Source organism: Lynx rufus, unplaced genomic scaffold, assembly GCF_022079265.1.
Source record: "Lynx rufus isolate CCGP_SWC_20201006 ecotype Redwood Valley unplaced genomic scaffold, mLynRuf1.p SCAF_10, whole genome shotgun sequence".
Taxonomy (NCBI): domain Eukaryota; kingdom Metazoa; phylum Chordata; class Mammalia; order Carnivora; family Felidae; genus Lynx; species Lynx rufus.
In genome coordinates, this window is record NW_025814824.1 from 7,563,178 (window position 1) to 7,581,229 (window position 18,052).

At 47.6% G+C, this 18,052-nt stretch overlaps 1 protein-coding gene across 2 annotated transcripts in view; it reads left to right on the forward strand.

Annotated features, from left to right (window-relative positions):
- GLIS3 (GLIS family zinc finger 3) overlaps positions 1–18,052 on the forward strand; it is a 445,161-nt gene that overhangs the window by 385,690 nt on the left and 41,419 nt on the right. For both annotated transcript variants that reach the window (XM_047101446.1, XM_047101440.1), the window contains exon 8: positions 12,441–12,588. In XM_047101446.1, coding sequence (XP_046957402.1) covers positions 12,441–12,588 — 148 coding nt within the window. The remainder of the gene's footprint in view (positions 1–12,440; positions 12,589–18,052) is intronic.

Sequence of the window (18,052 nt, forward strand, 5' to 3'; positions counted from 1 at the left end):
CATAGTTCTGAAGTAGTAAGGCAGTTTGGGGTCATATTTATCCGTACAAATGTAAGGATGGGCGATATTGAGTATCTATTCTTTTTTCTTTTTAAAGTTTATTTATTTCTTTTGAGAGATAGAGTGCGATCAGGGGTTGGGGCCAAGAGAGAGAGGGAGAGAGAGAGAGAGAGAGAGAGCATCCCGAGCAGGCTTGATGCTGTCAGCACAGAGCCCGATGCGGGGCTCGAACTCATGAACCACGAGATCATGACCTGAGACGAAATCAGGAATCAAACGCTTAACCAACTAAGCCACCCAGGCACCCCTAGTATCTCTTTTCTTAAGTCATATCATTGGCCACGTTTTTTTTTTTTTTTAATAATACCTCTGACCATCTATGTAGTCAATCTATGCTCAAATAGAACACTTACAAGTGGGCATGTTACTTCTCCAATTCAAATTTATTTCTCTCTTCCTGAGGTCAGTTGATGGATTAAATGACAGAGCTCTTGTAATAGTATTAGCACATGGCACGTGTTCAGCGTCTATTAGTAATTTTTGTTGTTGCTTTTATCCAGATCCGAGGACGATATATGTTACAGTTCTGTCAAGCAGATAGGGAAAAGGTGCCAGAAATTACCCGTCAGTCCCATTTAAGAAACAGGGAAAATATGGAAGCCTGAACAGATTGGGAATTTGATCGGCATATTGAGTAGATGAAAAGAAAACTGAAATACGGTTCTTCATATTTTTATTTGTTCGGTACTTCACATAACATTTTATGAGCTAAGGAAATGCACTGTCGGTCTCTAAAGAAAAACAAATTGGAATCAGAAGCCCATCACTTGGGCGGCAGTGCCTCTGAAATCACACTGTCAAAATTGTGTCTTGATAAGTATTGATTGTTTTAATTCAAACGTAGTATGTTTTCTGTTTGTGTTTGTGTTTTAGAGGTAGTGTGGTCTGGCAGGAAGAACGCGGAGCTAGATGTGAGCTCCAATCCTGGCTCTCCACTCTGGGGAGGTTACTTCTCCTCTTCTCTAAATCGGTGATAAGAATAGTGGCTCCCTAGGACTGAAACAGGCATTAAGGGAGAACGCACGTAAGAGTTCGGTATGCTCTCTGTGGCTGACATATGTTCCTTTCTCTTTTCCGTCCTCTTTGCTTAAACACTTAGAGAATGACCCCTAGACTGAGCCCATGTCTGTGATGGAGACCAGAACCCCTCCTCTCCATTCCTCATAGTCCTGGGTACCACCACTTGAAGTTCAGAAATCGCTGTCCTAAGATAAAGTGTTCCTTTTGAGAAGAATTCAAGTCAAGATGAGGACTTAGAACTCCCATATTTTGAGACGTGTTTTCAGATCTTTATAATTTTTTTTAACGTTTGTTTATTTTGGAGGGACAGAGACAGAGCACGAGTGGGGAAGGGGCAGAGAGAGAGGGAGACACAGAATCCAAAACAGGCCCCAGGCCCTGAGCTGTCAGCACAGAGCCCGAGGTGGGGCTCGAACTCATGAGCCGTGAGATCATGACCTCAGCCGAAGTCAGACGCTTAACCAGCTGAGCCACCCAGGCGCCCCTGACTTAGACTTCTTTGGTGGTTGTTGCTATGAAGAGTGGAAGTACGCACGGGCTGGTCATACAGAGTCCCAGGGCGCTGGCTTGAGAAGCAAACTTACTCAGCAGTGGGTTGGTGAGGGTGGGGTAGATGGCAGAAGGAAGAAGCAGGATTGATGGCCTCAATCAGTGCAGTTTTATACCATCGTTGTGTCAGCCTTGCTGAGGCATAGCCTTGGTCCTTCCTGATCCCGTTTTGTAAACAGAGTCTCCAGGCCGTGCAATTTATCTCAAAATAGACCCTAAGGTGTCTAGAAAACTATTCTTGACTATTTGCTTCCCTCAAATTTGGTTTCCATATTTCAAAAATAGTTCCACAGTCTTTTCATGATGGTTCTTAGGAGTTAGCATGCAACAGATAATTTATTATACCACGGGCCATATATGGCCCGCCTGCCTCCTGTTTTTGCATGGCCTGAGAGCTAAGGATGTTTTTAAGGTTTTTAAATGTAAAATGTAAAAAAGACTCTTGGCTCTTAGGTGAGAATAGTTGCTCACAGAATTGAGGACATTGCCTGTTGCTAGCAGTGCCTGCAATATTTAGTCTCTGGCCCTTTACACAACAGGTTTGCCAAATTCTGCTTTCCACTTATATCTGGGACCTTCGTCAATGACTGACTGAAATCAAAGAAGCTTGTGGCTTCCATATGTCTGATCACATTTTGTCTTAAAAGTCTGCCAGTACACATAGGTTTTTTGATCACCATAGTATTTTCGATTTAGCAAATACCTGAGTAGTCTTCCAGCCCCTGGGTTTGCAGAGATTCGCATAAGACCCAATATTTAAAACAGGTCACACAGCAGAGCTCTTTCATTTGAAGGGACCCATACCACCTGTGCTGCCTGTTACCCAGCGCTCCTGTCCTCCCCCAGATAGTCTGCGGAAGCCCAAACGTAGGGGCTCCGCAATGGAGTTACTACTGTTAAAGTCTTCCCATTGTAAGCAGCTGTCTGCAGAGACAACCTTGGGCCATGGTGGGAATTAAGCCCTCAGTAATGTGGCCACCGCTTAGGAAGAAGCTGCCGGAAGACAGGCAGGACTCAGTTCTGGTTATGGTGAGCCCAGGGCTGACAAGGATATCACAGAGAGTTGTCACAGTTAAATTCTACTAAGGTCTGCTTTTCCTAAAAAGAGAAGAGGCTTAAACCCTCAAATATCAAGGAGCGTGTTTTCTAAGATTCGGGCCTCTTGTAGACTTACACATTAATGCCCAGGAGAAAAGGAAAATTTTGAAAGATTAAGCTTAGGAAGCATGCTTACTTCCTCAAAATACACTTTCTAACTAACAATAAGGATGCTTGAAATTCATATAACCCGAGACTGAACACTCCATTCAACAGGTAGGGAAAAGCTTTTAGGTTCCTTAAGAAAGGTTATAAATGGGCATGATTCCTGGTAACATGTCAATGACTTATCAGAGTCTGTCTACACTGAGAGTAATCTAGGAGGTAATACTGGGCACCTGAAGGAGAAGTGAGAAAATCGTCCACTTTGTGGGCAAAGTATAGAAAAGGAGGAAAGGGGGTTCTTTGGCTTCTCTGGAGTCCTAACAAAACCATATTCCTCTTCTGTGCATTTTTGCCCAGGGCCAGTGGTCATTGCAAACTGTGGTTCCTAAATTCCCCAAAAGGGCTGTTGTGACTCCATTTTACCGAGCGGTCTCTTGGGAGAGCTCAGGGTTGGTAAATAGCCCTCGAGTTGGCTAGAAGAAAATTGCGCTACAAATTGGATTGGCTGTATGTGCTCCGTATCTGTTTCCAAGAAGCCTTCTCTGTGAGATGATTTTAGAAACCGCATGGAAGTGGAGTGGGCGGGGTTGTCTTGGTAGCATCTAAAAGGGAGGAGACCTCTTTTGGGGCCAACAAGGTACAGGTAGGAGGCAACTAAGGGATAAGTAATGAGGAGCTAGAGAACCAAGTATTTTTTTTACTAACATGGGTTTTTGTGGCCAAATCGGACTTTATTCCAAAAACGGAGACGAGGGACATTCCCGTAAGAGCTTCCAGGAATGGTTCTCCATACCTGCACCGTCTTTCTCCTTTCTGACTGCTCTCCTCCTCTGTTCAAAACGGGGGATGACGTAACACATAGCGGCAGTACCGAATTTCTCCCAGGGTACTCCTTGTTGACATTATCTTCCTGACTTGCTGTGTAACTGACTCTCTGTGAGTGAGTAAGTGGGTTGGGAGGTGAAGGGAAGAACGATAAGGTATGAGATTTGAGGTTGGATAAGTCCTTCGTTGTCTGGAAAGACCCGAGAGGGGCTGCCTGAAATGTTGGTCCCAGAGAAGTTGAGAGAGGTGCCAGAAAACGCCATTTCACTTGTAACAAAACGGCTTTGTTCTGAAAGGCACATGTTTCAGGAGCTTTTCCGACACGCAGTTAATTACACCTGGTATTTCAGGACGTTTGATGGTAACCTTTGGCATCTGCCTGGATGACTTCAGCCATTATCTTCTGGTTGTATCGCAGTGTCTTCCAGAAGGGCATGTAAGCATAAGTCCTCTTCCAAATACTAATAACCTCTTCCCTGGCTGTAAATCCAGCTGCATGATGTGGAAATGTAATTGGGCAGCCTACACAGAAGTTTGGAGCTCATGTGGGAATATCTATTTGTAAGAGAACCTGAATATTCATGTAACTGTCCAGACATCAATAAATTCTCATTTTACCTTATTTATTTCTGCTCCCCAGTGAACAGCAGCGCTCTTAAGCTCAAAGTTAATAGGCATGTTCTTCAGAGATGCACCCTCTCTTACCTTAATGGAACGTCTTTCTAACACATTTGTTCATCGGTTGCCAGGTAGCTCTCCCATCAGGTGACACGAGTGTGTTTTCTTTGTCTTAGTGCACAGGTGACAGTTACCATTGTTTGCCATCAATTAGCTTGGGGTAGCATGTCAAGGAGGGACGGATGGTGTCATTTTAGTCTGACAGCCACCTGAGCCGGTTGAGAAAGGATTGTTTCATTATCCTCTTATCAGTACTGCTGGATAATAATACTCCACACTGCAGAGAGGGAGGGGAGAGAAAAGACAGGCAAGAGAGAATAGGTTTTTAGGGATTGGCAATATTAAAATTATTCATGCCTCCAGGAGGAGAGAAAGATTACAGAGATGGCTGCGTGAACCCATAAGAAGCTCTGCTTTCCTAATGCGGCTGGAATGTGGAAGGAAGCCGCTCGCCAGCCCCGGGGGAGGGTGTCGGGGAGGGAGAATGCCCAGCAAAGCGGGGAGGGGAGAGAAAAAGGCCCCCGCTAGTCATGGGCCACACAGGCAAGGAGCCACCGCGGCATCTCTGCCATCTTCCAGCCGACAGGCCCTTTTCCTTGCTGGAAAATTCTCCCTGGTTCGTGAACCCGGGTCATGAGAGCAGTTAAATCGTTCCATGGCGAGATGCGAACAACCACAGAAGGTATGGGGGCCCAGGTTTTCACTGTTGGGGAGCGAAGCTCCAGTCACCCCCAGCGGTAGTGGCTTTCTCCAGAAAGACTGAAGGGAAGTGTTTTTCGAATCCTGAAAACTAACCACGGCCGCGTCTTTATGCGCTTGGAGAAACAAATAAAAAGCACTGGAAATGTAAAAATACTTGCAGATACACTAAGCTTCAGAGAGGGCTGGTTGTGTTGACATTCTAGTAACAGCCCGTTCTCACTCCTTAACGAAGCGAAGAGCAGTCATGCATGAAAATGACTTTGTTGTCTTTAAACTGAACCGCATTAGGGGTTGCAACTCACAGGTGTGCCTTACCCCCTGTACAATAAAGGACAACATTTTAACCCTGTGGGGGTTCTTCTGCAGACCCCGAAGACTTTACAGCACTTGCGATAGAAAAATTGAACAGAGAACGCTTATTAGTACAAAGCATGATGTATATACACTCTTTTGTGTTTTCAGATGACTCAAGGCCACAGTTTATATGCATCTTTCAGTAAGAGGCCACACCGGATTGGAGATTTACCATTTGCGGGGCACCACACGCCTTTGTTTCCCCCCCCCCCCACCAGCCTATTGATAAGAATCATTATAATAAAGATAACCAAAGAATAACGACAGTGGTTTATTGGGTAGTTAAACACAGTCCAGGCACTGTGCTAAGTGTTTTTAGTCATACTGTGACATAGTCTCCTTATTTAAGATGAAGAAACTGAGCTGAGCTTGAGTGACTTGCCCAAGACCCATTGCTAGGAATTGGTAAAGCTTAGATTCAAAGCCGAGTCCGTCTGACTCCCGCTGTGCCTGCTTTGTTCTCTTAAGAACCACTCTGATACTGTCTGTCTTGAGTGCCCAACTTCTAGGGAGGCCAAAGGAGTTAACATTTCCATTACAGTTCAACAGTTTCCTCAGTCCTTCCCAGGTTCAAATTTCTTCTGGGGGATGTGGGGGCATGGATGGGGGAGGCAGACACAGGGTTGACCTCAGCATTCCCATTCGCATGGGAATCGAATTCTTTTTTTTTTTTTTTAATGTTTATTTATTTTTCAGACAGAGAGAGACAGAGCATGAATGGGGGAGGGTCAGAGAGAGGGAGACACAGGATCAGAAGCAGGCTCCGGGCTCTGAGCGGTCAACACAGAGCCCGACACGGGGCTCAAACTCACCAACCACAAGATCATGACCTGCGCCAAAGTTGGCCGCTTAACGGACTGAGCCACCCAGGCGCCCCTCGAAATCTCTTTTAATATCTCTGTGAAAGCCAACTCAGCCTGGTTTCATTGCTTAGCAGAGCCCTCTGTGCTCGGACCTGGAAATACTGCTGTGGAGATGGGTGGTGAGCCCACACCTCCTCCAGGGCACCGGCTACCAAGCATTAACTGTCACGTCTCAGGGTTACGGCGTCACTCAAGCACTCACTGAACGCGAGTTCACAGCCTGTGGGTGACACCGGTTCCCCCTTTCCTACGAGAGTAGGCCCGCTACAGAGAACAACGCAGTGGCTTTTTAAGCAAGTGCAAATGACTCCAAATGCACATTTACCGCAAGAGCTCAGACTCAACGGATCTGCACGGCAAATCCGCTTCTGTGTGTGACTGACGGAGGTGGTGGCCTCTCAGCCTACCACACCGTGGCCACTTGTGGGAACAGGTGCATATATCTCATTGCTCACGAATAACCCCTCCCTGCCCGCCTTCGTTCCCACCAGTAGATCAATACACCCCTGACAGGCATCTGAAATCTTTATTTGGGAAAAAGCACATTTCCTACCAGCTGTTTGTTTCCCAAACCAAATAATTTACTTAACTTGTCACCTCCGTTAATTTTCAGAGCTGGAAAATTTCTCTCGGCCGTGCTGAGGTCACTCCGGTGCTCTCAGCATGGGCGGAAGCAGAAGAGGGAGGATCCCTCTTGCGTTGTAACCAGCATTTTGGTGGCTGAAGCCGGCCGGGTGCATCGTGCGTGGGAGGGAAGAACGCCTAGTGACTCCAGTCTTTGCAAATGGAGTGCGCGGGAGTTCTGAGACAGGATCAACACTCTTAGGCATGTGATCGGAGATCTGTGTTCCTAGGTTTGAATTCAGCCCCGTGACCTAGACCGGGTATCCTAGTCAGGAACCCAGTAAGGCCTCAAGTTTCTCATCAGTAAACCAGGGAGGGGTTTGCAAAGTACTCAGTAAATGTTAACTTGGCTCTGAGGTGTAGGGCAGCGGGACGACGAAATGCAGCTGAGATGTGGTCTGGCACCTAATACTCCAAGTGCACTCCCCAGATCAGCCTCAGCAGGCACTCTGGGAGTTTGGTCGAGGTTCAGAACCTCAGCCCTCCCTGCATCCAAGACCTGGTGAATCTGAATCGACATTCGACCCTGGATGAATGGTTTGTAAGGTGAAGCTTGAAAAGTAGGGCTCTGACCGCCCACAAGGCTTCGAACAGGACTATGCCCTCCAGTCGGCTATTTTCAATACACCTCAACCCGACAAGGGAGGTCTTCCTCCCTGCCCTCTAAAATGACGAAAACACAGTCACCAAGCAAGGCCCGTGGTAGCCTTCTGTGGCATTGGGAAAAGGGCCTGAGATAAGTTGGCCTCATTTCGGGAACACTCCTTGCCTGCCTCCATTCGCACATGACAGCTAACGTATCCCCGAGGGTGCCCTGTCCGTACCCATAGAGATACAGATTAATTGTTTTCATGTGGATGGAGAGAGGGCTGTTGATTAACCCAGATTAACCTGAGCTAGTTAGAGGCTCTAGCCTAGAATGTCCTGCTCCCAGTAGCTGGTGAGATCGCATCTGGGGACCGCACGTGTCAACCCGTGCTGCTCTGTTAGCGCGCTAAAGCCCAACTGAGTTGCTTACCTGCGCCCCCCTCTACAGGAGACAGGTGGGGAGACTTCAGTAAGCTCTGCTCCAGAGAGAAAGCCCAGAGGAGCAGGGAGGCTAGCTCCTGGGTCCTCCTCTGAGGGCAGAGCTCACAGACTTCATCTCAACACCAGGCTTTTATTTCCTCGGGGACTCCACCATCCCTTAATCACAAAAGCAATAAGAATTTCCAATATGTTCCTCCGCCATGCCTAATCACCTGTTCCGGCTGTCAGTCACCAGCGGGTCTGGAGAGTCCCCTAAAAGCTCTCTTCCAGCCTTGAAAGCAGCACTAACCCCCGTGGTGACACGGGGCAATGAAGGCCACCCCCATGGGCAGCCTGCGTGCACCAGCTGATTGGATCACAACAATTTTGTTAATATTGCTCTAGATTCTAGAGGGATCACTTCCCTTCCTTACACTCTGATGGATAGTTGTAGGCCCCATTGGCTGAGTTCGAAAAATCATTTTGAGTGTGTATGGAAGGAAATGTTTCCTTTTGTAAACAACCTTACTATTGCGCTCTCACATGGAGATTTTCTTCTGGAGGTTAAAAAGTCACTTGGCAAAACATTATGTGTGAAGTCAGCAGATATTCAGCTTCAAACATTAAGAGAGACCAGCACCTGCCTCGGGTGGAGTAGGGGCTGGAAAATTGGGAAGGAAGGGAGGGAGGGAGGAAGGAAGGGAGGGAGGGAGAGAGGAAGGAAGGGAGGGAGAGAGGAAGGAAGGCAGGAGGAAGGGAGGGAGGAATGAATGAAGGAGGGAAGGAGGAATGAACGAAGGAGGGAGGAAGAAAGGAAGAAGGAAGGAAGGAAGGAAGGAAGGAAGGAAGGAAGGAAGGAAGGAAGGAAGGAAGGAAGTTCTTAGACTATGCTAATATAGAAGCCTGGACATATGACCGACAGAACTGGAAATTCCTAGAAGTCAGTATAAGTAGGAGAGATACTACCTGTGCCACAGTGGCAATTACTGAGAAATGTAGATCTCTGGTAGAGGCCAAGGGCAATCCTACCCAAGTCACAGTTATCTCATTCCAGAGTTTTGTCCATTTTATCAGAAGGGTGCGTGACATGGGGCTGGGTGAATGTTGGTAAGCCGTGTTGTTTGTACTTCCTCTAAGTCTGTGGTCATTACAGTGGTCACAGGAAGCATCCACAAGCAGCAGTCTTGCCCAGGACTACACACAAAGGGCTCTGTGTAGACACTGGACTAGAAGCTTCTACTAGGTTCCCTACCCCACCGGGAGAGATTTTGTCCCGTACTTCTCATCCCATCTGTTAGGCAATGGAGACAAGTCACAGGCTTCGGTTTGCTCACAGGGGATTTCTTACAACCAACATAAGAAACTGTTCTGTATACTTTATAAATTCAGACTTCAAATCGAACCCTAAAGCACCCCTCTTTGTTATTCTTGTGGGGTCCCCAGCCAAAGGGTCCCTGCCTGTCTCAGTGCCATTCACCAGGGTTAGCAGCAGAAGAAAGGGCTATCCATATGTGTTTGACTGCTGGCCGGTCAACACAGCCTCCGCACAGCAGGAGGGCAGGTTTCTGAGTCTTCTGCCCTGTCTGGTGGACCTCTCACGCCCCACCACATGGCCTCCACCACTTATTCCTACTGGCAGACGCTGCTGTGGAAACCATTTGCACCAGGTAGAACTTAGAAGCACCTCCCCTCAACTGTACCCTGTGTCTCTGGCCTTCTGCCCACAGGCTTCTCGGATGCCCTGCTCTTGGGTATCTGGGAGAGCTTTAGCCACTCTGGAATACGTGCCTACTTGGAGATACGAGACAAGCCACACCCGAGAGCAATCTATGACCAGCGATCAACAGGATTGGGCGGGTACATGTTTCTTTCTCTTCCTGTCCTGCTCCTTGAGCCCAAGAAGGACTCCATTGACATTGAGTTTGTGTTCGTATCTGTTTAGTCAAACAAGCATGAACGGTACTGTTGGAGATAGCTGGCCTCAAGGCCACCTTGTTCCCTAGTGTGTCCCAGGACCTGGCTCAGTGCGGCCACACATACATACTCCATACGTACCTGTGGAACGATTGGCTGCGGAGAGAGGAATCAGAGGAACATAGGTAACTGCATTCAGAGCAAAAGTATTAAGATAGGTAGAGGATATTATAGTCAAAAGCACAGTGGCACAAGTTGCTGTGGTATATTTGAGGCCGGGCCAGTTGTCTGATTTGGCCAGAGCATAGGGCACCTCATGGGGCCAAAGGGAAGACAGTGCATTAAAGCGCTTTGCCCACCACTTGAAGATCTCTCCTAGCGGCTCTCAGCATTTGGGTAGCACTGATGTATAGAGACCTCTTCCCCTCGCTTAACTGCAGCCTCCTCAAGGTTAGGGACCCACATATAGTAAGAATGGCTAGCATGTAGTAGGCACGTAGGAAAAAATAATGGTTGGAGGATGGACGGGTGGATAGACGGATGGATGGAGGAATGGCGAGACGGTTGGTCCTGGCTGTTAGTTGAAGGAGAGGCCCTAACCGGACCTAACTTTCGGTGTGGGGCAGGCTGCAAACCATACTGAATTTCCCAACCTCTTTGATTGCAGCTAATGCAAAAATGTAGCTGATTCGGCTGACGTAGACCTCCGGGAAGCACCACATTTTTCTGTTTGCCGTAGAGTAGAGCATAGAGTGTGCGCACCAAGAGACCCTGTTGCCCATGGGGTTGGAAGCAGCAGGGGCCCTGCTTCCCTTGTGAGGAACACATACATACAGGAACACCTCCAGGGGATCGTAAGCGGTGGGCGCGTTCAGCAACTCCAGCAGAATAAATAGGAGAGCTCATGTTTCTACGCTAAGGCAGGAAAAAAATTAGCTGTGCTTCCACAGTGTCTCTGTGACCTCTTATTATTCCATTAGTTTTTGGAATAGTATATAAAACACCAAGCTCCGTGCTGACAAACACCAGCATTGAAACCGTTGCCACAGTCACTCCAAACAGCCTTCTCCCCTGGGTAAAATTATTATTTGGAATACAAGCAGAATTGTGGTTGCCCGAGTGAGCTGAGCACAAATGAGAGTAGTGATTCATAAGGTGACTCTAGCGAGTTTGCAAACGTGCAACTTTTCTGGAGGCTGACGCACCGTGAGTGCCTTTTTGAGCTACTAAGCACTTTCTAGTCTCACCACCTCTTCAGACTTGGGGGGCTGTGGAGGCAGCAGTTTTCTGAGGACAAGAGTTAACCTGACACAGTGCTGACTTTCCAGAAATAAACCCTTCCCATCAGATCACACCCTTGTCAGTAGCTTTTGAGCAGGAAGATGGTAATTCTGCTTCCTCACATGTTCCTTTAAGTGCTTGAACTCTCGTTCCATTGGGTTAAGCTTTGGGGGGCGGGGTCATCTGGGGTATTAATTCTAACCTGAAGAGGTTGGAGAAAAGTGGTCCTGGTCTAAAAGTATCGCTCCCTGAACTTTTAAACCCTCAAATCTCTTTGATTATGTGGCTGCTGCTTCTTAATCCTGAACCTGATTTCTTTTATTATTTTTTTTTTAGATCCATTTATTCTTTGACATCAGTGGAGTAAGTTCAAAAAGAGCAGAGATGGGTAGAAAGCTCAGCATTGCTTTGTATAGAGAAGGAAGTTGAAGAGAGTCAGAGTAATGATGCTGGGTTGATTGCAGCATAATGAGATGTCTGCTGCGTAGGTCCCAGACACTGAGAGCCTCTCTGATAGCGATAGACTCTGAAAGTGACAAGCCCCGTCTCTTTTGTGACATTGTACCAATTAGCTGATCTAAACGGGCACGTATTTAAGTCTGAGGTCACGTACACTTCTCAGAGGCTAGGCTGCCCCTATGAATGAGGCCGCAACTCAGTCTCTGTGTCGTAATAGGGCAACAGTTGGGGGGAAAGCCAGAGCTGTGTCTGAGGCCCCTTTTCGTGTTTTGTGGTGCCGGGCATGGGCTCATCACTGGTGGGGACCAAGTGTGTCCATCCACCACACCATCAGGGAAATGCCCGGGGTCAGTCAGTCTCTGGGGTTAAGAGGGTAGCAGATCCTGCCCGGGGGCTACGACCAGGACAAGATATTCTATTACCCCTGATTCAGCAGGGACACAAGAGAGAGCCAGGCTGACCCACAGAGGCTCGCGGCAGCCTTGAGAAGAGGCAGACGGCCTGTGTCCTGCCCCTTGTGGGTCAGCACACCAAGCGTTCTGTCCCCTGTCGTCCCCTGTGACTGAAAAGTGCTTGTACAGCGACCTTGTTGCAGATGCAGACATTACAGGATCAACTGACTTTATGGTGCCCGCACTGGGAGCTGGCGGGAGGGCAGGGCACCGCTCAGGAGGCGAACCATGAACTTCAGGGCAGTTGCTCATGCGCTCCCCGGGCAGCAGGAAGGGCTCACCCGCCGGGGAGCCTGTTCCACCATGAAAACAGAAGCCGTGTAGATCCAGTGAGCCAGGAACTGTCCCCTTAACGCCACCGACAGGAGAGCAGTCCCCTAAAACACACTCGCGGTCAGCCTTCGGGGTTAAACACGCGCCGTCTGATGCTTGTTCTCCTTGATTGCAGCCTCCGTCTTCTCCAGCAGTCACTCGAGCCGAAGCGGAGCCCCGCACACTGTCGGTCACCCTTCTCCGGGACACAGCGTGCAGGGGAGCCCCCACCACCCCGCCCCCCAGCTACCCCCGCTCGCGGCCGTGGACGCGGGAGCCGACAGGTAAGGCCAGCCAGCTCTCTTCTAGTAGGTGTCGCCGCTGAAGCCCGCCGCACGGAGAAGCGCCGTGACAGTTGCTGGATTTTGTTGATCACCCATCGGTGGTGGGTTGAGTCCTCCAGAGGGGACGTGTCAAGAGTACACGTGCAAAAAGCACGTGGACCAAATAGCTCATTACCTGTCGTCTTTTCCGTGGGGGGGGGGGGGGGAATGAGAAGGCACTGAAGTGTCCGAGGCTGGGAAAACGCATCCGAATTTCCGCCTCTCACACTGTCCTCAGTCTGTTTCGGGGGCTCCTCTTTAAGGCAGTGTCCCCACAGGCTGGAAAGCCTTCCAGGTGCAAGACGGTGCCTTCAGCACGTAGATCGGTGACAGCTTTGAGAGTATAGGGTTAAAGGGCACAGGATTTTATGCGGGCGACCAGAAAAGGGCTTTTTACCGAAGATTCTGCGTTGATGCCATCCTCATAAAGAGTTTTGGGGACAGTTTTTAAAATCTTGATATTTCGGTCCGTCTGTGGACCTCCGAACCCGCCAGTGGCGTGGACAGCACACGGTTCCTCTTGTTTTCCTCTCCACGTGTCAGCAGGCTCGAATTGACCTACGTAGGGGTTACTCCCAGACATCCACGGTAAAAAAAAGTTCTTGTGGGGACCCCGGTGCTGCGGTCATAGGCATTTGGGGGACTAATAATGGGTTGGTTGAATAGGCAGCGGGAGCAAAGGTTTTCAATCTTGGAAGTCTGGAATTTCACCAGCGATCTGTGGTTTCGTTGGTGTTGGCCTCGTCTATGAGTTTTTAGATGTGTGTTTAATAATAAATGGGCTTTAGGGTTGGGGTTTTAGGCGGCTGTGTCTAGTAGTTAGAAATACAGATCGGAAGATGTTAGACTTCTTTTCATTGTTCTGCATGTGTGGTCAAGTGCAAACAGCTCCAAGCCTCCTCCTGCAGGCTCTATCAGCAGAACAGTACAAATGGTCACCAGCTCTTAAGTTCCTGGATACTGGGGGCATGTAGTCCTGCCAGTTTTCTGATGTATTGCTGAAGGTTGAGATGAGCTTATCCACTGCAGCATTTTATTAAGTTTCCAGTTGTTGTTTTTTTTAATTTACTATTTTTTTTTTTTTTATTTTGAGAGAGAGAGAGAGCGCATGAGCAGGGGAGGGACAAAGGGAGAAAGAGAGAATCCCAAGCAGGCTGCATACTCAGTACTGAGCCCAACATGGGACTTGATCCCACTACCACGAGATCATGATGTGAGCTGAAACCAAGAGTCGGACACTTAACCAACCAAAGCCACCAGGCGCCCTTCCAGTTGGGTTTTAAATGATGTAAGCCATGGGCTTCTCATCATCTCATTTCCTCCTGCCTAGTTGAGAATCTTAACTCCACAAGGTAGCACAGCTGAGAAGCCCATCTCTTGGGACCTCGTCTCCTTCATCCCATCTTCTTATGAATACTCATGATGACTCTTTACAGGAATACAAGAGAAAAACAATCTGTGTATCTTCTTCTTGTACACAGCCTAAAAAGAGTATATGTAGAAAAATATCTTCGCCATTATTGGAGTTAACAACAACCACCCAAACACCTGATGTTGGAAAGCCCAGCTCCAACGAAGGCTGTTGGAATGTGTTCCGTAGGTGCTCCTGCCGCTTGGCTTTGTTTGTTTTTAATATTTTATCTTGTTGCATAATTTTAATTTTTTTCAGTTCCCTCCTTTGAAAGTTGGTAACATATAAAAAACTGCCAGAATAGTACGGGTGAGCACCCATACGCCCTGCATCCATATTTACCCACTGTGAATATTTTGCCATCTTCTGTTTCTGTCTCTCTGTCTTATCTCTTTCTCTTTTTGCTTCCAGAGATCCTTTGTTTGTTTGCTTGCCTGTTGTTTCAGAAACCCTCCGAGAGATTGTTGTGAATATCATTGAGCTTTAACCCTAATTACTTCGGCAAAGCTCTCCTAAGAAGGACATTTCTCCTGCATAATCACAATGTAATTATCACACTCCGGAAAGTTAACATCAATAAAGCATTATCTAACATGCAGTCAATATGAAATTTCCTCGATTGTGTAAATAACGTTCTTTCTAGCTGGAGTTTTTTTTTCTTTCCTTTCATCTTTTTTTTTTTTTTTTTGATCCAGGATTTCGTAAGATCACAATTCTCATTTTTTTTTTGTCCTCTTGAATCTAATGAAGTTCCTCACCTTTTAGAAAGTTACCATCATCATCATCATCATCATTGTGCTTCATGACATTAGCAATTTATGAAGAGCTCAGCACATCTGTTTTGCAGAATGTTCCAGACTTGAGACTTCCCTGCTCTTTTCCTCCTCTACAGGCACCTTCCTCATCAGGACCACCTCTTAGGGAATGCGGTGTCCCTTCACTCTTTCGAGGCTTTGTCTGCTCTCCATGGGGAGTTAAGATGAAATGGACCACAGCATGTGACAGTGTCATGTGACATGGTGTGAAGACAGGCAACCTTGGCATCGCTGAGACTGAGGTTTAGAAGCCAGAGGGTGTTGTTGAGTAACGACAGTAGTTGACGAGGTAGACCAGCGTGCGAGGGAGGAGGGAGAGGAAGGAGAAGGACACGACGGTCCTTTATATGGCTGAGCGATGAAGCCTTCTCACGTCTGTGGCTTTGCCATGCTGCTGTGTCCTTCCCACCAGATGTGTGCCCGTTCCTTTGCCAACCCAACTGGACTGGGCAAGTGTATGAGAGGTTATCTCTTCCGATCGGGTTTTGGAGAGGAGGATAATGTGAAATAGCCCTGAATTATGCCCTGTGTTTGCATTAGTGTGCAGCATAAAAACACGAAGAGGAAATGTGCTTACCTTCCGCTTCTGGTTTATGTATCTTTGCCTCTGTTTGCCTGGGAAATCCCCCAGTAAAAACTCCAGCAGTTTTCTTAACGGAAATAGGTTTATCACACTTTGCGATTTTTAGTGGGAAACTGGCATTCTTTCCTGCTTCGCGGGCATTGATTCATCATTTACTTAGCTTTAACTTGTTAATAAAATGAGCTGAGTCACTGTCAGAAGTCAGGAACAGTCCACCGCGTCTATCCAGTTAGCATCAGCTTCTTTGATCCTTACCGTCGTAAAATAAAATAAACGCAAGTTCTCTCAATTTGACGAGTATCCATTTTTATTTCGAAATAGTATCTGGATGATACATCGTTTCAGTGATTTAAGCGGTACCACACTACGTCACCGAATGTTGATTTAAACATTATTAAGGGAAGGGGTGTTTGACTGTGTCACGTTGAGCGAGCCCGTGGTTCTTAATGACCGTGGCTTCCCATAAGAGGAACCCCGTGTCTTTGGAAAGGTCTATTCATACTGTTTCATAGCATGTCTGTTAGAGCAGAGGAAACAAACATATTGATGCAAATCCCTTCCTCAGACGGAGAAATCTTCACAGTCCCAAGAAAAGTCAGCTGGATCTGTGTCACGCGTCTTGCCAACACAGCTGCCTCTCTCCATTCGGCAGAAGTGCCCAGACATGGCGTGCTCTGTAGTACAAGTGACAGAGCTTAAGGAGACCTGTGGATCGACCGCATGGAGTGACTCCGATGAGCCCCGTCTCTGAACCAGGGAAGACCGAAAATAGAGAAACGATGTGGCCTCCTCTGGGAGTACACAATCCTAGTACAGGAATCCACAGCAGGGAATGTTAGGGACAGTTGTTTTTGAGGAGGTAGTCAAAATACCTTAACCAAAAAAAAAAGGAATATTGGTTTCTTGAGTCCATGTCAGGTATTGGGAAGCCATATTGGGAGTCCATGTCAGGTATTGGGAAGATGTGACATTGCTCCAGTTCTAGGTATGTATATGTACAGTCTTTCCATGCCTTTGAGTAACCAGGGCTGGTCTTCACTGATACCATTTTCTAAGGCAGCATGGGAAACCTGTTGTAGCTTTTCTGGATGCTAAGGGGTTAAGGACAGCAACTGTTTTCTGTGTATCTTCTTTGCAATTCTGTACAGTTCTGCTCCTGTCAAAGCAGCCTGTTCACTGTCTTAGTTCGTTTGTTTCTACATCTTGTTTCAGGATCTTTTCTACCTAAAAAGACAATAAGGACCTTCCATTATTGTCCTATTCTTGAGTAAACATCACCCAACCTGGAGCTTGGGTTAGTCCTCAACCCAGAAGGCCCCCTTGCTTCTTACAGCTCGCAGAGACAAGTTCCCCTGTTACATCTCTTCGTTATTATCATCTGTTTTATTTATTTGTCATTTCCCAGATGTTGCCTTGCTAAGTGAATTACTCGTTCTCCGAGGGCAGGAACATAAAATTTCCTTACAGCCTCCACACCGCGTGCCCGGTGCTCCACAGTGCTAGGTGCTAAGGAGGGTTTGAAGGGAAGAAGGACCCATGGGGGAATGCCTAGGAAACAAAAGGCCATTGCCGGCTACCGTTGTCCAGGTGGGAGGCTCCTAGAAAAGAACGGTCCCCCCTGATTCGTTGGTCTGGACAGTGGTGGACCAGTTCTTCGGGTTCCAGCCATCTCGTGCAACCCGCATACTTTGCTACAACACACAATTGCTCTCATGCGTATGTTCACACGCATGCGCACGCACACATTGCTAGGACCCCCCCTGCTGTCATCCGCTGTGGGGGTTCCCTACGTTGCTTTTCTGTGATCTTCACTATGAGAAGCCTGCTACTCACCATCCATTCCTGTCTCCATCTGTAGCGTCTGAACAGCTCAAAACTAGGTCTGTTAGCTTTGCTGTCCTTTCTTCCCCGGGATTTTCTAAACAAGCAGGAACATTGATATCTTCACCCACTCAGGTTTTTTTTTTTTTTCAGCCTCACACACACATGCGTGCGCACACGCACGCACCCCACGTAATCTTTCCTCTCTCTTGTTAATCTCCTCGTATATGTGCAATAATGGCTAAACTCAGAAGCATCATATGAAACATTCAAGTTTATCAAAATCTATCCCACCATTGGGGTACGTTCATTTTTTGAGTCACTTACTCAGCTGCCCTTTGGGTACCAGGCGATAATGCTAAACACTGAGGACACAGTGGTCGACACGACTGACAGAACCCTGCCCTCTCAAAGTGTCTGGTCTTTTTTTTTTTCTTTTTAACATTTATTCATTTTTGAGAGTGAGAGAGAGCATGAGCAGGGAAGGAGCAGAGAGAGAGGAAGACAGAATCTGAAGCAGGCTCCAGGCTCTGAGCTATCAGCACAGAGCCCGACGGGGGCTCGAACTCCTGAATCGTGAGATCATGACCTGAGCTGAAGTCGGATGCTCAACCGAATGAGCCACGAGGGCACCCATCAGAGTGTCCAGCCTTCACAAGAGACGACCAGATCAACAGGCAAGCATCACTTAGGCTATTGTGAAGTGATGCCAGGAGAGGCTGTGAAGAGACACAGGAATGACCCAAAAATGGAAGTAGAAGAAGGAACATCTGCCTGAAATCGGAAAGCCCGTCG